The sequence below is a fragment of the Panthera leo genome, chromosome F3 (assembly GCF_018350215.1).
Source record: "Panthera leo isolate Ple1 chromosome F3, P.leo_Ple1_pat1.1, whole genome shotgun sequence".
In the NCBI taxonomy this organism is placed as follows: domain Eukaryota; kingdom Metazoa; phylum Chordata; class Mammalia; order Carnivora; family Felidae; genus Panthera; species Panthera leo.
In genome coordinates this window covers 68,526,774-68,550,307 of record NC_056696.1, presented here as the reverse complement: position 1 = coordinate 68,550,307, position 23,534 = coordinate 68,526,774, and the positions used below count along the sequence as shown (strand labels likewise).

At 55.5% G+C, this 23,534-nt stretch overlaps 1 protein-coding gene and 1 long non-coding RNA gene across 5 annotated transcripts in view; one reads left to right on the top strand and one right to left on the bottom strand.

Moving 5' to 3' along the window:
* Window positions 1–22,301, bottom strand: part of ADAR (adenosine deaminase RNA specific) — a 39,989-nt gene extending 17,688 nt beyond the window's left edge. For 2 of the 4 annotated variants that reach the window (XM_042924542.1, XM_042924544.1), the window contains exons 1-2: window positions 6,371–6,543; window positions 585–2,014 (exon numbers count right to left, since the gene is read on the bottom strand). In XM_042924542.1, the coding sequence (XP_042780476.1) occupies window positions 585–2,014; window positions 6,371–6,385 (1,445 nt within the window). In that variant the 5' untranslated portion in view covers window positions 6,386–6,543. Of the gene's footprint in view, window positions 1–584; window positions 2,015–6,370; window positions 6,545–22,209 lie in introns of those variants that run through there. The other 2 variants (XM_042924545.1, XM_042924543.1) reach the window with 2 other exon arrangements.
* On the top strand, window positions 6,361–8,488 carry LOC122211425. The gene is made up of 2 exons (XR_006198678.1): window positions 6,361–6,452; window positions 6,672–8,488. It is a non-coding gene; the product is annotated as an uncharacterized LOC122211425 (long non-coding RNA).
* Window positions 22,302–23,534: the final 1,233 nt, after the last annotated feature.

Sequence of the window (23,534 nt, the reverse complement as noted above, 5' to 3'; positions counted from 1 at the left end):
GGGCCCACCCGCCTCCCTCGGTCTGTCCAGGGGCCTGCAGGGACCTTTGGGGCCGGGCCCGGCCGGCTGCCTGAGTGAGGAAGTTTCTGAGTTCACAGCTCAGGAGCCACAGCCAGGGCTCGCCCACCCACGTGCGCAGAGGCGGCGGGCGAGATCAGAACCGCCACCTTCGACGGGCAGGTAGCCGTGAACTCGGAAGCCGCCCTCTCCCGGCCGGAGCGGGGCAGGGCGGGGGCCGGGACCTGAAGCTGCTGCCTGCACGTGCAGCCTGGCCCGGCTCACCCGTCCCGTGCCTCTCTGGAAAGAGGGGGGAAGGCACACGGAAGGGGCGGGGAGTCGTCTCCGTCACCTGCGGCCCGCGGGGACGCGGGCACCACGCCGAGGCACGGAAGCCAGCCCTGTCCCAAGAAGCCGCGTCCCGGCCAAAGGCCCAGCCCGCCCCTTGCTCGGCCGGGACTCTGGCTGGCTCCCTGCTCTACACCTGCAGGAGGGGCCGACGCGGGCGGTTTAGCCAGAAGGCAGAGACACCGAGGGGGCGGCGGGGCCAGGCGAGGCAGGCGGCGCGGCCCCGGGCGGGCTCTTACCGGGGCTCGTGGGGCGGCCCGCTCTGCTCCAGCAGGTGGAACTCGCAGGGCTGAGCGGCGAACTGGGCGTACTCCAGCAGCCCGCTGACGGGGTTCTTCAGCTGGCACTCCGCCAGCTTCTTGTAGGGCGAGCACCGCGGCCAGCCGTGACTGTAGAAGGAGGGCATCTCCATGATGGCTCGAAACTCACCTGGGGCTGCGTGGATGCTGTTCAAGTCATCTGGGATGTCGTCCGTGGCCCACTGGCCGTTTTCAAAGTCCACGTACCCGCTCTTCGAGGGGCCGTTGTCCTGAGCGGGCGGCTTCGGCTTCGCCGGCTCCGGCGCGGCCTCCCGCCTGCCCTCGGGCTTTGCGGCAGGTTCCCGGCCATTCTCCGCGTCTTCTACGGCCGCCGCGTCGTCCGCGGCATGGGGCACGGCCGCGTCGCGGGGCGGGAGCGCCACGTCTCCCTTGGCCTCGGGGACGGCGGCCGGACCGGCCTCGGGCGCGCTGTCCGGGTCTCTCTTTATCTGCATCCGCTCGCGCTTCCTGTCAGTCAGGTACCACACCGGGGGGGTCGTCCCCTGCCGGCACACGTCCCCCTGCCGTTCCAAGTCGATCAGCACGGCACTGACGTCTCGGGCCTTGCTGAGGCCAATGTTCTTGGCCAGGTTCAGGGCAGAGGCGTTGCACACGTTGAACAGGTAGCTGCAGATCTTCTCTTTGATCTCAGCCATGTCCGAAGGCTCAGGAGCGGCTTCCGACTCAGACTCGGAGCTTCGGTCTTCAGGGTCCAAACCCGGGTCCGAGTTCCCAGCGTCCTGGCGAGCGCGGTCTGCGTCGGCTACTTGGCTACGCGGGTTCCAGGCCTGAACCGCGGGGGCGATTCTCCACAAGGGGGGCGTTCCCGCCTCCTGATGTAGCTTACCCTTCTTTGCCAGGGAATACAAAACTCGATTGACTTCCTTCTTTGGGACTCCGAGCTTCCCAGCCAGATCATGTGCCGTGGCCGCCTTCCCTTCCCCCAGCTCCCGCAAAAGCTCTAAGACCGTCCGTTCCTGGTCCTGGCTGATACCTAGGTCCTGGAAACGTGAGGAAAGCCTGTCGACGCCTCTCCTCGGCAAAGCCCTGCCACGTGGGGCAGGACACCAGGACCCTCTCTGGAGCACCTGACTTCTGGGAGGCACGTCCCTGGGGGTACCCCAGGTCTCCAGTCCCCTGCTTCTGGCAGGTGGTCCTGGAATCCGCGGCCAGAGTGCAGGGGCGAACGGTGGCAGCGAAGGGGTCTGCTTTCCAGTGAGGGGCACGGCAGGGAGCCGCCCCCTGAGAAACTCTATTTGCTGGAGCTGGAAACTATTCGGGTAAGACCTTGGCCGTGGCTGCTGGTGTCTAAGCTTGCTGGGCTCACAGCCTTGAACTGGGTGGGAGTGGTGCCTGTGGAGGGAGAACCCCTGCAGAAGAAGACGGAGAAGAAAGCGCATTAGGCAGTGGTGAGCCCGCCCCCCAGGTCGGTACTGCCTGGGGCGCTGCACCTGACTCTGGAGGGGCGGGGTGAGGGACGAGTGGACGTGTGACCCGGCAAGGGTGCCCCCCCCCGCCCCCAGTACTGCCTGGGGACCGCCAGAGGGAAGCATGAGGGAGCACGCGGGGCTCTCATGCCGCAGCCGAGCCTCTCCAGCAACCTAGCGCCCTCCTTCCCCTTTGGCAGGATTATAGGGAGTCGAGAGGGAATCCTCCCACCTTCTCAAATCATTACCCTTCTAAGATGAAGACAAACACACAAACAAATGTCACTTTGTCTTAAAAACAAAAGCAGAGGGGCGCCTGGGTGGCTCAGTCGGTTAAGCGTCCGACTTCGGCTCAGGTCACGATCTCGCGGTCCGTGAGTTCGAGCCCCGCGTCAGGCTCTGAGCTGATGGCTCGGAGCCTGGAGCCTGTTTCCGATTCTGTGTCTCCCTCTCTCTCTGCCCCTCCCCCGTTCATGCTCTGTCTCTCTCTGTCCCAAAAATAAATAAAAAACGTTGAAAAAAATAAATAAATAAATAAAAAATAAAAAAAAAAACAAAAGCAGAACAATAACCTCAAAACGCCCAGGGAGTCAAGGGACCAGGAAGCAGCCTCGGCAGGGCCCCGGCGTCTCTCCGCGGGGTCCCGTTTGGACGGGGGAAGAGAGGGGAACGCGCACGGGGACTGATGAGCCGGAGGCCCTCGCGGGCGCCCAGGATCTGGTTTTGGGGGGCTGGACGGTTTCCTTGGGAAAAAAAGGCCACGCTGTCCTCACGCTTCAGCATGGTGCCCAGGTACGGAAGAGACGCCGGGCGCTTTGACCCAAAGCCTCCGAGGCTGGACGTGTACAGCGGGCAGAATCCTGTTCCCCGGCAGGCGGCCCCGGGCTCCCTCAGGCTGCCACACCTTTACCAGAACACGGGCGCCCGCGAGCCCGTCCCGCCCCGGCACGGACCAGGCTCACCCCCTGCCCCGCCCCGGCTCCCTGGAGGACAGCGGTGGCCAGAGGTGCTCAGGGACCCGGGGTCAACATATCCCCACAATGCTCCTCGCGCTCGTCCCCTTGTCTGAACTTCCCGGAGGCTCCGGGGACCTGCTGGCAGCTGTGCCTTCGGTGACCCTCACCCTCTGCCCCCCGCGTCTCTGGTCACAACGAGGGGACTCTGGCACTTGGCTGGTCACGCTCCGGCACCCTCACGTGGGCTCCTCAACAGCTGCCACACGAGGGGCCCGTCCACTCCCCACTCGCTCCCCCGTTCCTCTGGCCGAGGCTGCCACACCTCAGACCTGCACCTCGCCCCAGGGTCAGGAAGCCTTCCGAGCGCGACCAGACGGGTCTTCGACCGAGCGGCCAAGGCAACCACACGCAACACGGAGAACAAAAACACGCGGTCTGAGGGCTGCAGTTTGCAGATTCCTGCCCCTGTCCGAGGGCGACCCCACCCCCGGTCTGTACACCTCCCACCGTGCTCCCGTGGGGCTCCCGTGGGTCCACGGCTCCTGAGGCTTCCTGCCCTCCACTCGGGGCCTCGGGGCTGGTCCCTCTTCTGCCCGAGGCCCCTGCCCCTCCTCCTGCTCCAAGGCTTCCACGGACACACAGAACCCCTGCTCCTGAACTTGGGTTAGGTGTCCCCTGCGGTTGGCTTTGGTGGCCGTGCACTGGCAGCTCTTCACCATCGGTCCTCCTGCCGCCTCCCGGGGAGGACGGCACCAAAGGGCTCCTGCCACCTGTCTGTCCGCGTCCCTTTCTCCCACCCTTACGTATAACCAGTCCCAAGATTTTGTCCAAGGGCCGCTCTGCCTTCCCCTTGATCTCCTCCACGCCACCCCCCCTCTTCAGAAACAGGGTTCAAATCTAGTCTCCGCAGCCACCGCCTCGTGCTGAAGCTCAGACGACCCGCCCGCTCACGTTCCGGCACAATCTCCGACGCCACACACTCTGGACCAAACTAACCTCCTCCCCCCGCCCCCCCAGCCCCTCTGCCATTCTTGCCCCTGTGGACCGTGGACAGCCGCGTTCTCCCTGTGGTTATTAAAGGTAGAAACCCGAGCCAGCCCGGCCGCCTGCCTCCCTCCCTCGTCCCCATCTGCTGGCTGGTTGCAGAGGGCTATCCCCCCCGCCCCACCCCGCTTCTCACAAAGGTGGCTTTTTCCAGCACCAGCCTATTACCTCTCACCCGGGCTGCCACAAAGCCTGCACTCGATCCCCTGTCCCTGCGCTCTCTGCCGCCCCCATCACAACTCTGACCCAGTCCCTGGACAGCTCCTTAATGCCACCTTCTCTGGAGACCTCGGACTCCCAGCCCTCTGGAGTTTCCTCTGCTTGAACCCCTCCCTCTCAGCTTTACCTTTTAGCATACTACCGCTTTTCTTGTTAATGGCACAGACTGGCAGGTGCTCTAGAAATTACTCAAGCCTCCGCTCCCAATATTCCGCAGGTAGTACCGATGGGGGAGGGGCACAGTCCACTTCACAGGGAGCTCCGGAGGGAGGAGGACCTCCCTCGTCCGTTATCTCTGCACTCCTAGCGCTAAGACAGCTCCAGCCACAAAGCCCATCCTGAGCCAACACTTGTTGAAGCGTCTGAACAAGACGACCCCAGGAGCGCGAGCCCATCTCTGTTCCTCCTGCTGCACCCCAACCCCCCCCCCCCCCCCCCCCCCCCCCGCACCATAGTGCTGCGCCCAAGCGAATGAGGGCACAGAGGGAGCTGCGCCCTCGCAGGGCTGTTACGGGGACTTTAGGGATTTTCCTGTTAGCTGTCGCAGTGAAGCGGGTAAAAGAATTTTTTTTTTGCAGAGCGGCTGAAGTCAGTTTCTAGCTAGATGCTTTCTAGATTTAAACTGCTACTACTTGGCAACACTTGCAAAATATCTGAATGTCCCCCTACAGATGAGGGGCTGAGCTAGTGAGGCCATGGGACAGCACTGCTTTGTGGTTTTTTTTTTTAAACAGTGTGTTGTAATCTACCTGTATTCACCTGGAAAAATTTAGGAATGACACAAAGTTAAGTTAAATAACAAAGAGGCAACTTGAAGAACATTATGTTCTATAATCTCATTTTGGAAACAAACAGAAAACCCCCCAAGGATATACGCATGCGCATATATACGTGTGCACAGAGTGAACACGGAGGAAAGGGAAAGTACACTGTGTTTGTTCATAGCACTTATTTTGAGGAAATCTACAGGGAGGTTATTTTGTCTTTACACCCCCTTAAGTCTCCTAAAAGCCAAGCCCAGCCAAAGCATGGCTTGGGGACAGCCCTTTGGAGCCACTGAATGGGAACGAGAGCAGGACGGCGGCAGCCAGCTGACGGGGACCCTTCCAATGTCTCAGCATCTCCCAGCCGGTCGGCGCTCACTGGCCTGTAAATTCGCTTTCGTGTAGCTGCAGGAATGTCGGCTCAAGAGCTGAGCCCCCACCTTTACCACAGGGGCTCCACCGGGTAATAGACCGCTCTGGGCCAAGGAATGCTTTCCTTTCAGACCGGGAATCCCTAGTCCTTTGGCAGAGGGGAACGAAAAGCACGCGTCTTTGAAAAACGGAGGCATAATTTACACAAAGCGCATCCTCTGGCGTATATCCTATGCGTTTTGATCGCACAGAGTCCGAGCACGCGCGGCCCTATACTGTGGCCACAACCACGACCGAGCGCCGCCTGTCCCCACACCCCGCCCCCACAACCGCTCCTCGGCCCATCTGTTTCCTGTCCCCCCAGCGCAGGGCGTCCCAAAGTGTCATGTAAATGGACTCGTGGCGTGCAGTCCTTTGAGGCTCGCTTCCGCTTAGCAAAGTGAGCCTGAGGTCCGCCCGTTGTACCAGGGTTGTACCAGGCTCCGTCCTCTTGCTGTTGCCTAGCGGTACAGCACTGTCCCGATCCCCCAGGGCGCTGGTCCAACCACCTGTTGAGGGACGTTTGGGTTTTCCAGTTTGGGGCAACGATGAATAAAGCTGCTGTGTACAAACTTTCTCCCACAGGTGGTAAGGGCTGGTTTTCATTCCCCAGGAGCCTCAGGGAAGTGGAGAGCGTGCAGAGAGGGTACGCCTATCAGTGAGGCACACTGCCCAAGAGGCGCCAGCGCCGGGCGGCTTCAGAAAGGCAGGGGGCCGCCCGGACCGGGGCTCAGGCCGGGCGCCCTTGCCCGCTGCTCGGCTCTGCACCATCGAGGGGCACGACGCAGACGCCCAGAATGCGGCGCGCGCACGCCCACCCGCGCTCACACCCGCGCGCACACGCCCACCCACACGCACACACGCAAACGGGCGGGCCGAGGCCCGTCCGGGCGCAACCGGCTCACCTGCCTGGGGTCCATGGCGCCCCCGACGCATGACCTGGAGCGGCGCTGGCGACCCTCCCCCTCCGGGCGCTCCCCTCTCCAGGTGGGCCGCCCCCCCCCCCCCTCCGGGCAGACGCACTCGCCCCCGGGGACAGCGCAGTAGGCAGCCTGGGCGCGCGGACGGCGGGCTGCGGCGAAGTGGCCCGGCTCAATTTCACTTTCGTTTCCTCTGAAGGACCGCCTCTTTGGGAAGTTTAGCGGGAGGAGGGGTTTGAGCGGAGCCAACAGACGCCGACTAACCGATCTAACCCTCGGCTTGCAGGACCACTGGAGTCACTCCTTCAGGAAGGCGGCTACGCAGCACATGCCCTGCCCCGCCCGGGACCCCCGGGACACAACTCCCGCCCCCCCTCCCCCCAGCCCAGTTCTGTGGAAACAGCCCGAGGCTAGGCCTCTGCCTCAGCCGCCGTCCCCGCCCCCCACCACTTACCCTCCCAGCAGGTTGTGAGCGACTTAAACCCACCACCGCGGGGGCACCATTTAGGGTCTAATGGTGACGCCATCCCAGCACGCATTCACAGCTCTGCCAGGTAGGCAGGCCTGACTCCCAAATTACGTGTAAACCGAGGCCTGAGGCGGGCTGCTGCTAAGCCCAGGCTTCACTCTGCACCCCCACTCTGCGCTCACTGCAGTTGTGACTCCCCCAAAGATAACTTCTGTTGTCTGCTGGGGGAAATTCAACTGATCTCACGTAGGCTTGTCCAAGAGGTCAATCCTATGGTCAGCAGTCCACATTCCTCCCCAGTGAGAAACTGATTTCCTATGTTTCATCGCCGTTTCGTCCCCACGGCCTGTAAGGTCACGATGCCCGGCTGGTGCCCTTTCCCTCCGGTCTCCCTGGAGCACCCAACCTCCAACTCCCCATGGGCAGTGGGCTGGGCTCCCCCCTCCTGTGCGTCTGTGCGTGTCCTCCTAGGCTTAGAAGGTACCTGTGGCGTTGCTTCTGACCAAAGGCTCTCAGGGGCTGCCTCAAATATCCTCTCCCCAGGAAGCCTCACCCAGCTCTGGGTTGGGGAGTGGGTGCCTCTGCAGCCCCTCATTTTGCGCTTCTCCCTACAGAGCACTTTCTCCCTCATTTTGCACATTCTCCCCTCATTTTGCACTTCTCCCTACAGAGCACTTTCTCTGTGCTCTGAAAATGCCTGGGTCCTTGAACACAGCTTCCCACGCGCCTCCCACGTGCCTCCCACGTGCCAGGGAAGGGCAGGTGTCCTTGGGGAAGGGCAGGTGCCCTTAGCCAACAGTCTGCTGGGGAGGACCAGCACTCCCGACAAGGATCACAGTGCCGTGCCTCCTGACATTCCGCACTTAGTGACTGACCCATAAACCACTGCGTGGAAAGAATAATCGGTGGGTAGAATGTAGCACAGGAACTCGATGAAGCTGGAAAGATCAACAAACCTACGAAACCACGCTCGATGTTCTCACGTTGGGGAAATGCACGGGAAGGCCACAGAGTTACTGCCCACCCCCAGACCGGCCACTCGACCACGTGGGCAGCAGCTCCCACTCCCTACCGGAAACCAGTTCACGATCCGCGGGGCGGGCGGGAATATACACGCCCTACAAGTGCGCAGTCCCACTTCTGCACCTGGACGCACGTACACAGAGTGGCCTTACTGGGAACAGACAACCCGGAAGCAGCCCAAACGTCCAGGAAAAGTACAACGGATAGGTGGCGGCACATACTGGCGACGGAACGTTCCACGGCGTCAAACACCGCAGAGCTGGAGCCACACGCAGCACAGCGGGTCGGCATCTAAACAGGACGCTGAGCAAAGACACGCTAGCTGTCCGCTTCCATCACGTCCCAAACCAGACAAAACTACGGCGGGCACCACACAGAAGCCAGGACGGGGTCCCTTTAGGGAGGAAGAAGGGTGTTCCGACTGGGAAGGAACGTTCTGGCTGCTGGGCCGCAGTTCATGAAGTCACATACTGGGGCTTTATGTACATTTCTGCGTGGATGTGCTACACTTCACAATGGTAAAAGGTTAAAAACAAGAAACTCTCCGTACCTGACCCCAGCCTGTCTCCCTATGTTCTATTTTCCATTTAAGTAAAATGCCTTAGGTCTTACCTCTGATTTCCTGCCTTCGGGCTAAACAATCCCATGGCCTTTGACCCTTCTACCGGAATGTTCCGGAAAAGCCTCAGTCACAGCTACAGGGAAGGTGCCTCTTCCGTCCCTTTAACCTCACATGGGAGGCGGTGCTGAAGCAGAAGGCTTCACTCCCCGACAGAGCGTCAGCTCTCTCCCGGAAACAGTGCCAACTGCTCGTCACCGTCCCAGCAGCTCTCTTACTCGCAAGCATCTCACGGCCCTGGGTGCTTGGCTCCCACAGGGCAGTGACGCTGCCCGCCATCTGTGCGCTGTGCTATCGTGGGGACTCCACACATTGGATGAAACACTTTCTAAAAACTAACCAAAAGTAACATGTCACTTGCAGAACGTTGCAGAAAATACCAAAGAGCAAACAGTCCAAATGCTCCCCCACCCCCCACTGGTCTACCGTTAATTCACCAGTGCCTCCCCTCCCCGTGTTTCCTCTGTGCGCAGTGGCACCGTGAGCACACAGGTGCCCCCCCCCACCCCCCCGGGGCCAGGTGTCAGGTTGAGAAATGACCCCAGACGCAAGTCATCCTGACTACATCACCCAGGGCTACCAGCTAAGACCAGCCGCCGGCGGAGATCTACCCGCTGAGACGAGGTACAGAGCCCCTCACTCCTCACTCGGTGTTCTCAAAGTCGGCCTTCCGCGTAATGGCTGCAGAGCACTGGCCGCACCTGCCTTCAGGGGCCTGGACCCCCCCAAGCCCCGGGGAGGATCCGTTGTCACCTGGGCTGCAGAGTGGCCTTTAGTTTCCAATCTCTGCTATCTTTGCTTTTTAATTATGAATGGTGGTCTGGCTTTGTAACGATTAATTTGGCTTGTTGTGTATAACCTGGCTGCTGCAGGGTGCATGTTTACAAGTCCTCCTAGTCCCTGATGTCCTACAGCCAGACGGGGCTGTGCACAGGGGCTACATCGAATCCTCTCTCCCTTCTGTAAGGCAGGTGTCTGCAAACTCCTTCCGTATTTGCTCGCATAGTCCCGCTGGCAAGAGGCGCGGACTCGTGTGACTGCATGCTACTTGACTTGCAACATGCTATCAAAAAAGGTAACAAATTACTAAGCTATTTTTAACTATTAGGGCATCTTTTCAGAACAGGATATGCACATAAATAAACTCCCTTTCTTACCTTAACTCCTAGGAAACACATAATAAGCCCATTAAGCCCACGTTTATTGCCCTTTTTGGTTGCTGTTTCCCTTTCGGTCCTTTATCACTGGGTTTTTTATTGCACCACACCAACGTAACTTTCAACACCCTCCGGGCCTTCCCACATCAACCCCACCAGCTTTCTGCAGACAGACCGGTGACCCGCCGGCCCTGCCGACCAGTGCCCCTCAGCCGCGTTCCCCGGAACGCCCGTCCTGATGTTAGTCACTAGACTGGCTTTTGAAATCCCAGCAGAGCAAAAGGGATGCCCCAGGAGCCCCAGGAGACCGTGAGGTCTCCCTCAGCAGCAGGCGGGCGCCTGTACCCAAAGTCAGCCGGTGGAGGAGCGAAAAGCCGTATTTATCAACTATCTATAGGCACCAGGCATTGCGATAGCAAGCGTTATCATATGGCAAAGATAGAATATTAGGAAGAATAGCAAAACCATACTAATAGTAATGGCTGACAGGCCGTGCTACCCATTTCACATGAAAGTTTATTTACTTAATGTTTATTTCATTTTTGAGAGAGAGACAGACAGAGCGTGAGCAGGGGAGGGGCAGAGAGAGAGGGACACACAGAATCCGAAGCAGGCTCCAGGCTCCGAGCCGTCAGCACAGAGCCCGACGTGGGGCTCGAACTCATGAACCGTGAGATCATGACCTGAGCCAAAGTCCGACGCTTAACCAACTGAGCCACCCAGGCACCCCAAATGTCCTTTTTTTAAGAAGAATTTTTAAATCTTTATTTTTGAGAGAGAGAGAGAGCACGTGCGCGCACTAGTGGGGGAGGGGCAGAGACACAGGGAGACACGGAATCCGAATCGGGCTCCAGGCTCCGAGCCATCAGCACAGAGCGGGACGCGGGGCTCAAACCCACGAACTGTGAGATCTCGACGGGAGCTGAAGTGAACCCTTAACCAACTGAGACACCAGGCGCCCCTCACGTGCAAGTCTAACCCGGGCGTGTGTGTTTAGTCTTCTAAAACCCCACACGATGGCCCTCTCGTGACTCGACGCGTCAAGCCCCGCCCCGGAAACGGCCTCTCCTATGGCCGGCCTGGCACCCAGCGCACGGCTCACTTCCGGTGTGGCGCTGGCCGGCGGAGAGCTTCGGCTCCCGGTCCCCGCTTGGGCTCCTCTGAGTCAGGGTCCAAAGGGGGGCCCTCCCACTCACCCTCGCCTTCTCCTCCTCCCAAGGCCCGGCCCGTGGGTGGATGGGCTCAGCCCCAGCTCCTGGCGAGGGTCATGTCCCTGTCTCCAAGGCTCGTGGGAGGCGGAGGGGACAAGCGCGGTCCCGTTCTGGGCGGGCTCGAAGGCAGCCTCTGCCCCTCGGTCCGCGCTGTGTCCCGGGTGAGCGGGCGGGTTTCACCAACAGCCGGTGGCTGCACAGCCACGTGCCAAGTGGCCGCTTCCCGGCATGACCCATTTACTACCGAACCGACATGCTGACGTCGCTTTTTTCTTTCCGCGCTCCAGCCTGCACTGACCAGCTTGTAATTCTGTCTTCATAACAGTCTTAGAAGGCGTGTACTCGGCCCGCGTCTCGGTTGCTGTAGCGCTGGAGACTGGGGACGGCGGAAGGGGCCGAGGTGGAGGGGCTCTCGGCGCACTTCCGGTGGACGGACTTTCTGTGAACGAAAGCGCAGCCGTCTCCAGGCATCTGCAGTGTTCTTTCCAGAGGGAACGAGTAACAGATCTTTAAAAGCCTTCCTTCGGCACCGACGAGTTCACAGACGTTCCCGACTACACACACCAGCTCTGTGTATAGAAGGTGTGTGAAGACAGAGAGGCGAGGTTTGAAGAACGTGGCCACAGGCCAAGCGATGCAGGCGGCCGCCCGACACTGGAAGGGGATGCTCACCTAGAGCCCCTGGAGGGAGCACGGCTCTGCGACACCCCGATGTTGGCCCAGTGATGCGGATTTCAGATTTCTGGCCTCCGGACCTTTGAGAACAATTTTCTCTTGTTTTGAGTCACCAAATTTACGGCAATTTGTACTACAGCTCTAGGAAGCTGACACACCATCCTGACGGCCGGGGCAAACAGGGAGCTCCGAGTGCGAAACTAGCACAGGCCTTGCTCGGTCCAGGGGTTCCTGCCATCTGAGGTTATCAGAGGAGAAAGCTGAAACAGACCGGCTGTCAGAGACGACATGTGCACAGCCACAATTTCCATGTTTTACTTAAACCAAACAGTACGCCTTTCCCATTACTGTCTGGCAGAATTAGAACCTTTTGTTTTATTTGAAAAAATATTACAGACACTGTCCAGCACAAATCAGCAGCCAATATCATATTTAAAATGGGTTAGGCATTCCCAATAAAATGAGGAATAAAGTAAGGATGGCCACCACTACTGTTATCTTATTTCAATTCTGAGGTGCACCTGTAACATTTCTGATATTGTGATGTGATTACAAGGTGTGTATATATTTCATATGATAGCCCCCCCGGGCTATTATTGAGTCAGTAGCATGCTTTATGCTCAAAAGTCTTAGAATGAAAAAAATATGGTACTTAACATTGTTTTGGAAATTCTAGCATATCCTAAAGCAGAAAAAAAGATACACTAAAAGTAAAGAAAAAACAGATTATTTGCAGATAGTATCAGAACTGCAGTCGACCCCAGAATGAAAAATTCTTAGAACCAATGGGCAGTCAAGGAATATGGCTGGATATAAGAAAAATATACAAAACACAACTTCTTTCTTATGTGTAGGGTAAAAATACTGTACTCTTAACAGCAACTAAAACATTAAAAAAATAAACATCTAGGAATAATCTTAAGAAATGTGAAAGCCTACATGTGGAAAAGTATACAACTCTGCTGAGGAGTGAATTCTTAAGTACAAGGATACGCCAACCCCAAATGAGATGGCGGGACAATTTACGAACTGAGCCAAAGTAAGTAACTGGTCACTGCAAGTTCTAACGAGGTCAGGGCAGAAAGGACTGAGTATCTGACCAATGGTTACTTACACTGTCTTAATTCACAGCAGTCTGGTACGACACAAGGATGGAGCTCCAGGCTGACAGGGCAGGACCACGTTCCCTAAAGCGTGTATACTGGTCTGACATGTGACAGGGAGCCAAAAGCAGCAGGGAGGGAGGAAGGGTATGTCAACACAGGGAGCTCGCCAACTCACTGGCTTCTGGGGGGAGGGGGGGGGACGTATTTGGAGCCTTGTCTTACAGTAATAAGCCAAAACAGATTACAAATGGATTAAAAGGCTATTTGTAAAGTATTCTAAAAAACTAAGTCAGAATGTCTGACTTGTTTCACAGCAAGGGAAGACATCTGTTCACTGCAGATAAAGTTTGTGGTTCAAAAAACAGGACAGTGTTTAAGAGTCAGTTTAAAAATATATTAATAAAAACATGAAAGCAGAGAGGGAACCCGTTACAACACACGTGGGACCCAGAGCCGTGTGCGCGTGTGCGTGTCAGACACTTACACACAGTGGTGAGCACTGCTCTGCAGCCGGCACGCCGGCCTACCCTCCAACCCCCATCACCCGAGAGGCACACAATCACGGTCCCCATGTTGCAGAAGAGGAAACTGAGGCAGACCAAAGCCACGGAGGTTGCTGGAAGTCCCAGAGCCAGCACTCTGGCTCACAGCAGGTGGCCTTGGCCTTAAGCCATCCCCACGCTGTGCTTTTATCAACAGCACAGTTGATAAAAAGGCAATTCGCACACACAAACAAGAAGTATAAACGCCTGTCAAACATTCGGGGAAACAATCGCACTAACAACTAAAGACACGAAAATGTAATAAATCGGTCAAAAAAAATAAGACCACCCAGTGGTAGCTGGGGACTCTACGTCTGCCTTCGCAGTCTCATCTTGGACTCTAGGAACCCACGCTGGCCCTACCCAAAATGTTCTCAAATACGATTAGGTCACCGCCATCTCCGTCCTTTAAACCCTTTATGGCTACCCACTGCTCTTTGGATAAAGGCCCAAGGTCACGACAAGGTCTGCAGCGTGCCCCGCTTCCTGGCTAAACGTCCCCTGAGCAGACTTCACAAAAGGCACCTTCGGCTCTGTCTGTCCAACAGCCACAGAGCACTCTTGCAGGCACACACCGTTTCCTCCTCGTCTTGTCCCTGTGCCGGGAGCAGAAGGCATGTAAGATTTATAGTACCCATAACCCTAGGAAGCTTTCTTCACGGTCTTTAGCACTAGCTGCAGCTAAGCATTTGCAGGCTATCTGATTACGCGTTACGTCCGTCTCTCCTGAGCAGCACAAGTCTTACAGCCGTGACCCAGCACGGTGCTTTGGTGATAGAAGGTACACGACAAATTACCTGTCAGAGGAGTATGCGTTAATGACTGGATGAAAGGAAGAGGTGGGAGGGAGAAGACCAAGAAGGGAGGGGGAGAAACGGCTACTTGGACGACGGGTCCGAGTGTTGTACGGAAGTAATTGGACACTGGGCGTCAGAGGTCTCAAGTATGTCCGTGACTTCAGCTAACAGCCAACAGCCAACAGCCATTACCACTAATGACAATGTAATCCTAGGACTGCATAGTTATTATTAGTGAACATGATAATAAAGATCCATCTTGAGGAGGAAAACCCGAAATCTAGTATGAAAACTTACGTTTGCGACAGCATCGTTTACAATAGGGAAAAACTGAAAACAGCCGTCAAGTCCCAAGTTGAACACATGGTCACATAAATTCTGGAAGACCCATGAATTAGTTACATGACACATAAGAGTGGTATTTACAGAGTTAACGCCACGGGAGATGTTTAAATCATAACAAGTGAACAGAACACAAAACTGTAAACAGAACTTCAGCTTTTGGAAAACAACGCGCCCAAGTGGCAGGCACCGACCAACCCCACAAGAAAGCCTTCCTTTCTGAGGCAGCCCGATTCTGCCCACCTTCCTCGGAGAAGGCCAGGCTTCCTCCCCAGACCCGGAGGGAGGATTGTGGGGCATCTAATAACCTCCTCTTGGCGATTCCGTTTCTCCGGCCAGTGATACATGTGACGATTCTGGCCAAGAAAACACAAAAAGCTGTCAGGGCTTCCTGTGACAAAGGATTCCTGCTGCCAACAGGTGATGTCCTGGGGTGGCAGAGTGGAGGCCGGGACAGGGCCGAGCTGCTCAATCAAGCAACCCCAGCACCGGCCTGTGTGCGGGATAAGCCACACGGCGCTGTGTGAAGCACGCCAACAAGTATGGGTGTCTGACAGGCGTAGTTACCAGTGATTTTATTCAATTTAACAGTTTTCTGCAATTTTCAAGTTTCCTGTTATAAAGCATTACCACCCCTCAAATGGGGGGGGAGGGTCCAGTAAGAATAAGAAAACAAATACAAACGGCATAAAACTCGCCCTTACGACGCGCGAAGCCTAGGGGCGCCGGGGGCTCGGTCGGTTAAATGATTGGCTCTGGACTTCAGCTCAGGTCATGATCTCACGGTCCGTGGGTTCGAGCCCCGCGTCGGGCTCTGTGCTGACGGCTCAGAGCCTGGAGCCTGCTTGGGATTCTGTGTCTCCCTCCCTCTCTGCCCCTCCCCTGCTCGCACTGTCTCTCTCCCTCTCAAAAATAAGCATTAAAAAAAGCAGCTCCAAGTGTAGCAGTGGAAACAGTGTAAGACTCCACTTCGCAGCTACCAGAACAGCTCAAATAAAAACACCTGGGCAGTATCTGAACCTGGGGAGGCTACGGAGCAGCTAGAACTCTCATACACTGCCGGCGGGAACACGAACCGGTGCCAGCACCGTGGAAACTGGCCGCTCCTTCTAAGGCTAAGCGTCCCACCACCGACACCCAGCAACTATACTCCCAGGCACGCACTTACCAGGAAGATACAAAGAAGCGGCCACAAAAAGGCGCCACGGAAGAAGGGAAGAAGGCTAACAGAGACCCGCACAAGAGCAGGAAGGGGGAGTTGCCACCTCATGGAGACAGAGTTTCGGATTTGCAAGAGAAAAGGTTCTGGACGGTTGGCTGGCGATGTGAATGTACGTAAGACGATTGTACCACGTGCTTGAAAATGCTACACTTCATGTAGCAATGTGTTTCGTACCTCAACAAAAAAAAGAGGAAGAAAATGGTCATAGAGCTTTATTCTTAAGAGCCCCAAACTGGAAACAAACCAACGTCCGTCATGTGACGAACGCACAAACACCCGATGTCCGTTCACACACAGGGTAATGACACGCGCGACCCGCTTGATCCCGACCGGAAGAACCACGCACAGAAGTGCACGTTGTAGAACTCCATTTGTGTGAAATTTTACAGCAGCTCAGCTGATGTATGGAGATAACAGACATCACAACAGTGGTGACTCTGAGGAGACTGGTTTCTGGCAGTGGCATGAGGGAACTTTCTGGGGTGATAGAAAGGTTTTAATTTCCCGATTTGGGTGGTGACTAGCGGACATATATATTTATCAATATTCACTGAAGTATTTGCCGTCTATTGCACGTAATTGTATCTTAATAAAAAAGGGTCTTAGGGAAACAGCACATAAGGGCTGGAGGGGCTCCACCTGTCCTTTGGCTACACATGGACGAGTTCTTACCCCACATGGGCAGCCACAGAGACACACTATGCCGTGCGGCGATTCGTGGATATGCTAAGCACGTTAAAATTAAAAGAATTATACATACATATGTTTCAATCTCAGTTTTGTGGAACAAGCTTTGATATTCTGATAAATTATTTTAAAAAGGAAAAACATATATGCACTAATGTAATGTAAAATAAAATATAGACCATCTAATTCAAACTGATTTTATTTAAAACATGATGCAGCATTTTCATAAAATATTTGTTAAAATCTAAAATAAAATGGAGTATTAGCTGTTTAAAATAATAAAAAAAAGCAAAACATAAAATACTGGAATACAGAATGAGAAAAAAACACTTTAAAGCTTGCAAGCAAAGGAAGAAATCAAAAAGCACAAAATTCGTCTACAGAATAACGAAAAGCAGGTTTTGTATGTTTAATGAAAAAGCCAAAATTAGATGGCAAACAACAAATCAGAAAAATATCCACGGCATATAAAGTTGTTTTTATAAGGAGCACACATTCAGGTTTTTTAAGGGAATTTGTAGAATTTGTAAAAAATAACGTAAATGCAATTAAGTGAATAGACAAAATATTGACTGAGAATTTAAAAAAATGGAAATAAACAAGGTAACCGTCTGTAAAGAGCTCAAACTTAATCATAAGAAAAGATACACATTAAAACCAGACAGTAATTTTCAATGTAACAAAGATTTTCCGGTTTTCGTTAAAACGCCCGGTCCCGGAGCGGACAGGGCGCTGGGCAGGGTGCTGGGCACGCGGTCTTCGAGAAGCGCGTCGGGACCGAGCCCAGCACCGCAGGCCGCAGCAGATACAGGCGGGGCCCGGTGCCTGGAGGGGAGCGTGGGGTTACACAGCGGCCCTCACCCCGAGCGTCTATTTCTAGGAGAACTACTCTGTGCTAAAGAAGAAACTAAAGGGCACCCGCTCCCTTTTTCGTCGGGAGTGGGCATGGCACAGGTAGGCTTCTGGAAGGTAAGGCCCCTCTCCGGGAAAGACAGACGTGCTCTGTACGTAGGGCAGACGTGGGCCTTCCCGGGGACAGGGCGGAAGACCAACACCGCACAGCCCCGGGGCCGAAGCGCCACTGGCCCCCCATCCGGCCGCCACACACACCCCGAGCCAGCGCGGGGCCGGGAACAGAAGCGCCCGGACGAGCGCACGGGGGAGGCGAGGTGCAGATGGCCACGCAGAGCTGCACGGGGGCGAAACGCAGTAAGTCCCTGAGAGAGACCCGGGCACCTCTACGTCTGCAGCCCAGAGACGCACACAGAACTTCATTTACTTAACAGCTGCGACTGTAAAACCCCAGAAAGGTCAGGGGGGCACGCACCACAGGCCGGCCTCTGCAGGGTGAGGTGAGCTGCAGGTCTCATCTCTTTTAGAATTTTCTAATTGGGATTTTTTAGCCTTTCTTGAGTGTCTGGTATTCAAAAGGAAAAAAATGTTAAAGTTCACAACTCTTGATCCCAAAACTCCAATCAAAGTATGAGTTATTTATAAAAGGCTTAGAACAATGCCTGGCACATTATAAGTGCTCAAATAAATGTTTTAAAAATAAATACCCTAAGGAAAAGCCTCAAACTATGGAAAAAGCCTCCATATACACCATATCATTGTTGAGAAAGGTTTGAGTGGGGAGCGAAACATTTCACGGGGTGGAATTTCCACGTGGCTTCTCCGTGGGGCCCGACCTTGGCCTGTGCAGGCACACGGGGAGAGGCTCTGCGTTTGCAGGGTGGGCCCGGAGTCCTGGCGTCTGCAGACATTTACAGGGAGAACTGAATCTATCAGGCAGACTGGAGTCCTCATCAACACGATGGCAGCATTTTCTCCCTGTGGGCAGACTTTCATTCATGCATTTAATAAATGCTTATCAAGCACGTGCTGCGTGTCAGGCACTGTCCTAGGTCCTAGAAACACACCAGTGAATGAAACAAAAATGCTTTTACTCATTATTCTCATGAAGCTGATGTTCTCAACGTTTATTTATTTTTGGGACAGAGAGAGACAGAGCATGAACGGGGGAGGGACAGAGAGAGAGGGAGACACAGAATCGGAAACAGGCTCCAGGCTCTGAGCCATCAGCCCAGAGCCTGACGCGGGGCTCGAACTCACGGACCGTGAGATCGTGACCTGGCTGAAGTCGGACGCTTAACCGACTGCGCCACCCAGGCGCCCCGAAGCTGATGTTCTAACGAGGAGAGACAGGCAACAAACAACCACGCAACACCGATGGGTTATAAGTGTTAAGAGAAATATCGCCAATTAAGGACGGGGGCCCTCAAATCTACAACAGGGCCGTGTTCCGGTGTTGATCCATAAGCAGAGAGAAGGGGGCCTAACCCATCGACGGAGGCCCAGGGAGGCTTCTGGGAGAATCGTGACCTGAACCCCGACAGCAGATCGTCTGAAGCCGTGGGGAAGGGCGGATGCGGTGGGAGCACGGGTGTGGAAAGGTCAGAGGGCACAGGAGCAGGGCCACACAGCAACAACTTGACGGACAAGCAAAACCAGGGCGGGCGTCCCAGTCGGAAGGCTCCGGAAGGGCCTCGAAGCAGGATCCGAGCAGGGGTGCGCGCACACGTACACGCGGCAGTCACTCCACGTGGGTACGGACAAGCGGTTTACTCTGGCATCCCAGGAGTGGGCCCGTGACACACCTGTCCAATTATGGTGTCCCCGTCCCCTTGTCCACAGTGACCAGTTTACAATGCAGAAGAGCACTGCAAAGTCATCAGCTTGGGGCTGCCGGTGCGTACAGAGAAAACAGCAGAAAATGAGGCCAATAAGCAAAAAAAGGAGCAGAGAAAGGCAGGGCCGAGAGTCTGTGACATTATTTCAGCCCCACCTGAGGCTCATCCTTGGACCTCCACTTAAATTGTCAAAGGCGGAGGGGCTCTTTTTTGCTTGAGTTCACACTGGGTTTCTGCCATCTACGACTGGGTTAACGCACCCTCTTTTTGGGAAAGAGCTTTACTCTGCGTGTGGTGGTGACGGGGTTCGGGGGGATGAGAGCATACACCCTGGCAGAGTTTCTCCCATTACGGTTGATGAAGACGGTGAATTGGGTGCTTTAGGGCACCTGGGAGGGTACAGAGGCAGTAACAGCTTCTCGGGCGGAGGAACTTGGGGGGCGTGTAAGTCTATATGGGCGAGGAACATAAACCTGTGAGTTGGTATAATCCACTCTACAGCCCTAAGACATCGTCAAATAGAACCCAGAACGACAGCTGACGGAAACCACCACCAACATCAACTGTTTGAAACCAGTTTACTATTCCCACATTAATGCCCATTAGTCACAGGTCTTTCCTAAGTATTTCATATTGCCACAAAGCTAGTATCTTGAACTCTTTACCTCTATACCAAACAATCATCCGGTGTTCTCCAGAAAACTTAACTCAGGCAGCTGGACCCAATATGGTCCAAACCTACGATGTTAAAGCAAAATAAACTGCTATATCTCAAGAGATCACTACAGATGCCCAGAGCTCAGATTCTCTTGTTCACGTATTTGAAAACTCTCATCAGTTGGTCACAGATCAGAATTCCAATCTTGGTCTGAGACACAGCTTTAAATCTTTAGGTCCTTGGGAGCACCTGGGTGGGTCAGTCAGTTAAGTGTCTGACTTCAGCTCAGGTCATGACCTCCGGGTTTGTGAGCTCGAGCCCTGCATCGGGCTGACTGCTGTCAGCACAGGGCCTGATTTGGATTCTCGGTCCTTTGCTCTCTGACCCTCCCCCACTGGCGTGTGCACGCTCTCTCTCAAAAATAAACAAACATTGGGGCGCCTGGGTGGCTCAGTCGGTTAAGGGGCCGACTTCGGCTCAGGTCATGATCTCGCGGTCCGTGAGTTCAAGCCCCGCGTCAGGCTCTGTGCTGACAGCTCAGAGCCTGGAGCCTATTTCGGATTCTGTGTCTCCCTCTCTCTCTCTGCCCCTCCCCCGTTCATGCTCTGTCTCTCTCTGTCTCAAAAATAAATAAATGTTAAAAAAATAAATAAATAAACAAACATTAAAAAAAAAAAAAACAACCCACCAAATCTTTAAGTCCATGAATAGGAAAGATGCTCATATTATACTGTTACTGTGTAACAGTGGCTTAAGGCAGCCTTTGTGTATTGAGCAATGGGTCTCAGTCTGGCAGAAATAACAATACCTCAAGATTTTTTCTTCTTTCCACAGGCATTTCCCAAATACCTACTGTGTGCCCACGATCTCAGCACTGTGTGCCCGTGAGCCTTTCCTTTTTCTCTGGGTGAAAAGGCCAAATCTCGGTTCACATCTGGACCATGCTGGGTAAAATGTAAAATAAAAGATAATTTATCACTGAACAATTTGAAATATTATTCTTGCAGCAAATACTGGCCCTCTAAGCTCTGCTTATGCCTCCCTTATCCCCCTACACAGGTTCACACTGCCAGGGCGTGCTCTCCCTCTCCCTCCCTCCCTCTCTCTCCCTCTCCCTCTCTCCCTCTCTCTCCCTTTCTCTCTCTCTCTCATCACTGAGAAATAACAAGGCTCAAGCTCCATACAGCCTGAGAAGCCTGGGTTCTGGGTTCAAGTTCCAGTTCTGCCATTAACTAGTCTCAGGATTGTGGCTGAGACTCCTATTCTGCATCTGCAAAATGGGGATATGCTTACTTCCTGCACTGGGTTGCCGGACGAATGAAAGAAGTTAGTGTATGTAAAGCGCTTGGGACAGTGTCGGGCACACAGCAAGTACTCGATAAGAAGCAATTATTAATAATTACTTAATAAGTGAAGCCCTAACCTCTTTCCAGTTCTACAATTTTATGAGGTCTTTAGTGGAGAGATTGTGGGTTTTGAGATCCCCCCCCCCCCCCAAGTCTGCTTCATGGTATCTGGCAGAATAGCAAACATCCAAAATAGCAAAAAGTTCCCCGCTCTCAATCCGCCGAAGCAACGGGGCACCTTCAGCAAGGGAGCAAGTTCAAGCGCCTGGGTGCCGTGCCCTTACTCCCAACAGCTTGGCACTTCGGATTCTGACAATTACTGTGCAAAGCAGACATCATTACCTTCGTTTTGCAGATAAGCCCGAGTAGGAGCAGAGAAGTTAAATAACTCAGTGTCGCACAGATGGCAGACGGCACACCTGACTCCAAAGCTCACGCCCCTTTCCACTCTTACCTCTCTGCGGCCCGTGCAGCGAGCACGCAAGTGTTTGTTAAATAAAGAAAAAGACATTCGGATGCTTCGACGCGAGGGGGACAAGCCTTGCTCGGTAAAGATGGAGTTGGCACCTTCGCCCACATTCGCTCGACAATCTGACGCTCCCCGTGACCTACTCGGCCTCCCCCTCCGGCAGCAGCCACCGTAGGGACCTCTGTGTGCCAGTGCCCTGCCCTCCCGGCTAGGCGCCTGCTGAGACTGCCCCCCCCGCTGCCCGGAAAACCCAAGGACAGGTATCCCTTCTGGAAAGGCAAGTTTCCCAAACTCTGACATCACACGGAACACCTGCGGCAGGCTTACCCGCTAGCGGGGCCCAAGAATCACGCCGGGCGGATGGAGGACGGAGGACGGGGAGGTGACGCAACGAGGCCTCCCGCAGCAGGGCCAGGCCGAGGCTCGGCGCGGTGGCCGCGACCCGCTGCGGGCTGTCCACGGCGGACGCCCACGCCTTCCCCGCGGGAGGCGCGCAGGGCCGGCGCGGGCCGGCCGGGGGGCCGCGGGGCGCAGGCAGTCCGGGCGGGGACGCGGCCCGGGAGCCCCGCGAGCCCCGCGTCCAGCCGCTCTCGCGCCCAGGGCGGCGGCGCCCCGGGTCCCCAGCTGCTGGGCTCCGGCCGGCACGCGCGCCAGAGCATCCGCGCGCCCCGGGCGCACACGCGCGCGCGCGCGGGCCGGCGCACACGCGCACGCACGCACCCTCCCCGCCCGCCCCCGCCCCGCGCCCCGCGCCCCCTTCCTCAGCCGCTCCGGCCGGGAAGGGGATGCAGAGAAGGAAACAGCCTCTTACCCGGTGCGGTGATCCTCCGGGCCGCGGCCCGACCCCACAGGCTGCCACGGCCGCGGACCCTCCCCGCCCGCCCCCACCACGTAGCCGCGCCACCGCCGCCGCCGCCGCCGCCGCCGCCGCCGCCGCCGGGAATCAATGGCCCGGTCGCCGAGTGGTGACGTCACGGCGCGCCGGGCGTGGGCGGCAGCGTCACGTGACCGGCGCCTCTTTTGTCTGCGTCGCGGTGGCGGGGGTTCCGCCGTCCCGGGCTGCCGGGGGCTCGCCGGGGTGCCGGTGCGGGGGGCGGCCCGCGGGTGCGCTCCCGGCCTGGCGCGGCGCGAGGTGCCTCGGGGGTTTCGGTGGCGGTCAAGTGCACGGGGCTGGTTACTACGACGCCGCAACCGCTGGTCCTCGGATGGCCCGTTTCTTTATTTATTGTTTTTCGGACGGCCCGTTTAATTTCGAAGGTCATTCGGTGTTCGCCCTCTCACCGCCCGACCCACTGACTTCAGTGTGGGGATGAGTCTCCATCCTTCACCGCTGCCGCCCCTCGGAATTCGTCTCCATCCTGATTTGTGTTTACAACAACTCTTCCATCGCTGCAACGGACTTTCACGTTTATATTCATTATTAAGCGATATAACACTACTTTCGTTTTTTAACTTTTGTCTAGCGTTCTGGACTTTTCACAAAGATGTTGCTAAGCGTCTTGGCCCATTCAAGCTGCTTTAACAAGCCACCACGGGTTTAGAAACAACAGGTTCTCAAGGCTGGAAGCAGGGTGCCAGCCTGGTCCCCTTCCTGGGGGTAGACTTCTGATGTGGCCGAAGGCCTAGGGGTCTCCGTGGGGGCTCTTTCCTGCACCCCCAATCCCAGTCACGAGTGCTAGCGCTTCCCAGTACGAGGGCTTCAGCGTGCTTATCCCGGGGGGACACCAGCATTCATTGCCACTGCCACATAATAGTCCATTATGTGAGTGTATCATTGTCCATTCTCCAGCTGCTGAACGTTTATGCAATCTCTAGGTCTGTTTGCTTAGTTTTGCTTTTGTTGTTTGTTTTTGCGATTTCCAACAGTGTGGTTACGAGCAGTGCCTTTTGGTGTTTCTGTACAAAAATTTCTCTTGGGCACATTTACCTACAAGTAGAATTGATGGGCTTTGGGTGTGTCACGTTCGACTTTATGTGATGGTGCCGTATCTTTACCCAGAGTGGTTATGCCGCCAGTTCCACTTGTACCAGCACCATATCTCCCCTCACACTGCAGGCTTCTTGATTTCGGGCCATGAAAGGGGAGTTATATAGTGTCCTGTCCTGGCTTTATCGGCACATCTCCGAGGTTCAACG